General features: G+C 38.1%; 1 protein-coding gene across 1 annotated transcript; it reads right to left on the reverse strand.

Moving 5' to 3' along the window:
- Positions 1–4,118: 4,118 nt before the first annotated feature.
- Positions 4,119–5,201, reverse strand: LOC133825043 (uncharacterized). Its single transcript, XM_062258042.1, has one exon. The coding sequence runs from the start codon at positions 5,199–5,201 to the stop codon at positions 4,119–4,121; it is 1,083 nt and encodes a 360-aa protein (XP_062114026.1).
- Between the last annotated feature and the right edge of the window lie 297 nt (positions 5,202–5,498).

The following is a 5,498-nucleotide window of genomic DNA, read 5'->3' on the forward strand; positions in this document are numbered from 1 at the left end:
ATTCTGTGGGCAGGTGAAGGGTCCTGACCCTGGTTGTCATCCTCGGCCCTACTTCCGCGGAGTCTTGATGATTGTCAGGGCATCTCAATAATATGCCTGCAGTCAACAACGCCGCTCATCAGGCATGATAACAACATCCAAAAACACCTCCCAGTTCACATCAACCAACCATAACAGCAATCCACATAACATACAAATAGCATATAACACTCAACGGGCCATGCCCTGGCATCATGCATATGTTAACTCATTCATCATGCTCTATATTAAATAAGCCGGCAAATGGGGCATCTAAGCATAAATTCAAGCATATAAGTCAATCATTACCAACCAACCCTGAGTCAAGCTTGTCACTAACAGCGATCGTACATGTTCTGTCAATCTCCAGGAACCATAAACCTTGGCTCGCTCTAATACCAAGTTGTAACGCCCTACTTACTTAGATCCTTTACTAAGTAAGTTTGAAACATGCAATTAACTCGCTAACTGAGGTTTTAAGAAAAAGTGTAGCTAAACCATAAAGAAAGTCACATAATTTTAAAAATATATCCATTCATTGAATATTACAAAGCGTTAAACATTTGGGATCCCAAAATACTGTTTAGAAATATCTACAACTCAAAAATATAATTAAAGTCGACTAAACAACAAAATTAGGTTTAATACAGACATCTCCCAAAAATACCCCTGGTCGTGGCAGCCAGGCAGGCCAAACATGTACGTGTCATCTCATGCTCTTCGTACTTATGGTTGGTCAACTTTCCTCTTGCCCTTACCTGCACCATAGAGCACCCGTGAGCCGAAGCCCAGCAAGAAAACTCCACACAAGCAAATAACATATTCACACCTATCATTCAACATATAATCAAGCCACCAACAGGCTAAACACATACGTCCATGCCGTCCTAGATGCTTTACTAGGCTCTGGGTTCGCGTTCTACACCGTGAGGATACCACAGGTATCCTATAGGGTCTCACCCTGGCAACTCCCACTCCGCATGCTTAACACTGCTCCCAGCCCCTTGCCGTACTCGGCCTTTCCATTCTCGGCCTTCGTCGTTCCCGACCCTTGCTGTTCTCGGCCTTCGCCATTACCGACTCTTGTTGTTCATTCACATATATGCACATAAAGCATAATTAAACAAATACTTAAACACGTATAAACATAATCAATGGGGCTACGCCCTGCAACACAATCATATAGGGTCGTGCCCTGAAACACAAACTATAGGGCCTCGCCCTGCTCTACAGGTACAACAGTTTTCTTACCTGTGTCTCGAGCTTTCCAAGCACCGATGTCCCGAGCACAGTCCCCTAGTCCGAGTCTCGCTGAAACCCTAGCCACAACGCATCAACAATATCCATCCATCAATTTCTAATTCATTAAATATCTTTGGGTCATAATTCTAGTCTCCGGGACCTTGGATTCTATCAATCCGGGTGAAAAAATCCATCCCAAGCCTTAACTTTTGGTTTCCCGAGCCTAAAACCTCCTTAGGGTCCAAAAACACACTAAGTATTGAGGCCCGCCTCAACCAGAAACCCCCAACCCCAAAATAGGGTAGGCGTGCCGCGACCCAAGCCAACCCAACAATTCAAGCTAATCATCACAGAAGTTCTACCATAGTCTCAGCAACAAAGCCTAACAAGAATTAATCCCAAAACTCATCTAAAACTCAAAAATGATTCTTCACCTAGCTCACATGCATAACTCTGAAATACCAGTAGAAAATCAACATAATTCATCAAGTTTGAAAGCTTACCTTTGCTTAATTAAATCTCGAGTTAATCTCCTAAGCTCCAAGCTTCCATCCCCCTAAGCTTCGGCCTTGAATTCTGAATTTCCTAGCTTAATCTCCTCAAAGCTTCCCCTTGGTAAGGTTCAGAGAAAACAAGAGAGAGAGAAGAGAGGTTTGGGTCGGTTCACTAATTTCTGATTGCTTCCAAGTTTTGTTTTTCTTACTTAAGTCTCTAAGGCTACCTCGAAGGCTTGGGGTACCAAAAACATCCCCGAGGGCAAAATGGTAAATTTCCCCGCTATTCCCTCCTAAACGTTCTAAATTCAAATATATTTCCAAATATTTATTTTCATAACTCGATAACCCCATAAAACGTCTAATGCCCGAAATACCCCTCGACTCACCCCGAGTTGGGTATTTGACTCCGTTGTGACTTTCTAGCTACCTGCTCCCTAAGAGTGTCTTGGATCGTGCAACACATATATATCACAAATATATCAAAATAATTACAAATATCGCATTTATGCCCTCAACAGGCTAAAATTATAGACATGCCCCTAAAAACCAGACGGGGCCCACATGCATATTTAATTCCCCTAAACATGCATCTCTAATCATATATTCATCAAATTCACACATTAAGATAATAAATCACTCATTGCCCTCCAGGCACGCTAATCAAGGCCCTAAGCCTTATTAGCAAATTTGGGACGCTACACAATCCATAAGGTCATTCAAGGTATTCCTATTCCTAAGTTTAGTTCTATATGGTTCTTAAGTTTTCTTTTATTCATATCCTAACTCTTGCTAATAATTTTTTATTTGGTATTTATGTTCTTGAAACTTAAGGTTCTTCTTGGTAAGTCTCTTCTTGGACGGTTTAGTATTCTTTTTCATCTTTATTCTTTAGAGATTCTCACCATTTTACTGATGGTTTATAGGAGTTTCTAAATCCCGTTCTTGTTCCCAAATATCCCGGCTTTTGGTAAGGAATATAGGATAGATTTTATTTGCTTATATGTTATGATATGTTTACGTTATGATATGTTTATGCTATGATATGTATTTGTATGATATGTTTTTAGTGGCTTGGGCAGATGGCTTGCTTAGATAGCAAGCCCAAAGATTATTTATCATTTCATGGGTTAGAGTTATGATTTACCCTACCTCGACTAGTAGAGGACCTAGAGGGGTTATCATATACTACCATGTGATCTACCTACCTCGATTAGTAGACAGAGGACCTAGATTGTTTATCACATGCCATGTTAATGAGTTAATGGACATTAATATTGTAGTCTTATATGATATATGTTTCTTTTATAGTCATATGTTTTCTTGTATATGTTTATGATATAATTTTATGCTTATATGTGTTAGTAGATTTTCCTTGCTGGGCATTAGGCTCACTCCTTTATTTTTAGTGTGATGCAGGAAAATGATTATGGTGGCAGAAGGATTCTTGGCAGCTTGGCTTGTGTGTTAAGGATGAATGGATTGAATGGACTATGCGTTGATCAAGGACGACGTTATTTATTTTATGTCTTTAAAATTATGTTTTGATGTAATTCCGCAATTAGTATTTAAAGTTATATTTTATGTTTTATAAACAATGGGTACCCATGCCATAATACATTTTAAATTTATAATTTTAAGTTATTGATACAATATTTATTTTGGAGTTTTAATAAAGTTATAATTATTTCTTATGTATGTTTTCTCAAAAATAGTAGTTATGTCTAGTAGTTTTAATGGTCCAAGGTCTTAGAAATAGTTGGGTCATTACAGTTGGTATCAAAGCAACGGTTCAAATGCATTAATTTCTCCTTGATACACACGCTCAAGCTCCAAATCTAACTGCCAATGTAAGTGTTTATGTTATAGTTATTATGTTTATATGTATAGCTAGCATTTTAGCCTTATGTTTTCAGTTAAGAATGGATGGAGCCTTGACCTATGAGGATATTTGAGCCATTAAGGCCTTGAAAAGAATTAGAGAGCCAAGGAATACAGTAGGAGTGCTAGAAAGATTCACTCAGAGATTACTCTTATTCCACAGGGAGATAGTTCACCTCCAAACAACTAAGCAAATTATGATGAGAGCTACGGAACAATATGTTTTAGTGATTAGACTTTTTAAAGATTATCCTACTATAATTGCAGCTTTAAAAGAAATATGGGAGACTATAGATGATGAAGATGAATTACCAGCAGCTATGAGATATTATTTTCTCATACTTAGGTTCACCTCTAAGATGGAATTCCAATTCACTAATGAGCAAAAACATAGAAACTTTTTTTTTATCAAGAAAGTAAGACTTTATTAATCACAAACCAATACAACCTCACAAAGTAAAAAAGGACCAGACCTCAGCTAAATTACATGGAACCCACGTTTCTCAAATAAAAAAGCTCAATGCCTTTTAGTTTCTTATGAGAAAAACAACTAAGTCTATACATGATATCTTTTTTGATCATATCAACGACAACTTTGACACTAAGTGAGTAATTATGGACAAAACAAGTGTTCCTATTATGCCAAAGATAATAAACAGTAGCTGAAAATACAGCCGCCACTATAGAGGCACGAACCCCCTTCCTCATGTCTTTAATCCACCTGGTCCAATCAGAGAAACATAAAGGCCATATACAGTTTATCCAAACCTGAAAATGATGAACAACCTGCTGGGAGAAATAGCAGTCAAAAAACAAATGGTTATGGCTCTCATCAACTTGTTCATAGACCGGGCAAAGTGTAGAATCAAGAAGCATAAAAACTCGAAGTAAATGATCCCTAGTTAACAGCTTAGAATTCACAGCTTGCCAAGTGATGAACCTATGCTTGGGAACACTCATTCTGCTCCACACAAACTGCTGGTATTTGACAGGTGTTTGGTGAATAAAACTTGCATATAACTGCCCAATTTTAAACCTCCCTTGACTACCTGCTTTATGAATATCCTCTTGTGTAAAATTATTACGCAACAGACAGATTTTTCGCCAATACCAACTTGTATCAGCCTTAAGTTGGTAGAGCCAAAAGGTTTGTCCCTTTAAGTACACAGAATGAATCCATTTCACCCATAAAGACTCCTGCTGATGACTAATTGCCCAGATGTATTTACCTAGCATAGCCTTGTTCCATTTAGAACCTTCACCAAAACCCAATCCTCCAAAAGATTTAGGCAAACAAACAGTAGACAAGGAAGTGAGATGAAAGTTACTCCTGGTACCATTATTACCCCAAAGAAACCAGATACAAAGTTTGTCTACTTCTTTGATTATACTCTGAGGCAATAAGAAAATATTCATCCAATAGTTTCGTAGCCCCAAGAGAACTGAGGAAATGAGCTGAATCCTACCAGCATATGATAAATGTCTACTCCTCCAAGTGTGAAGCCTAAGCTTAATTTTTTTAAGAATTTCACCACAGTCAGCCTCTTTCCACTTTGTAGGTCTCATAGGAATCCCAAGATATTTGAGGGAAAGGTGCCCTCTTCAAGTTGTAACAGCTGTTGTAACTGAACCTTATCTTGAGCTGAAATACCACCAAAAAAAACTTGTGACTTACTGAGATTGGCCTTCATGCCAGAACTGTTGCAAAAGTCATCAAAAACTTGCTTTATAATCTGAACAGAGCCACAGTTAGCTTTGCAAAAAATCACTAAATCATCAGCAAAACATAAGTTGATGATCTTGAGACTTTTACACATAGGGTGGAATCGGAAATCAAGTTGCATAGCTCCTGGTTGAAGCAGC

Source organism: Humulus lupulus, chromosome 3, assembly GCF_963169125.1.
Source record: "Humulus lupulus chromosome 3, drHumLupu1.1, whole genome shotgun sequence".
NCBI lineage: Eukaryota > Viridiplantae > Streptophyta > Magnoliopsida > Rosales > Cannabaceae > Humulus > Humulus lupulus.

Excerpts from the sequence above, each read along its gene's own strand:
- LOC133825043 (XM_062258042.1), bottom strand. The coding sequence starts at position 5,201 with ATGAGACCTACAAAGTGGAAAGAGGCTGACTGTGGTGAAATTCTTAAA.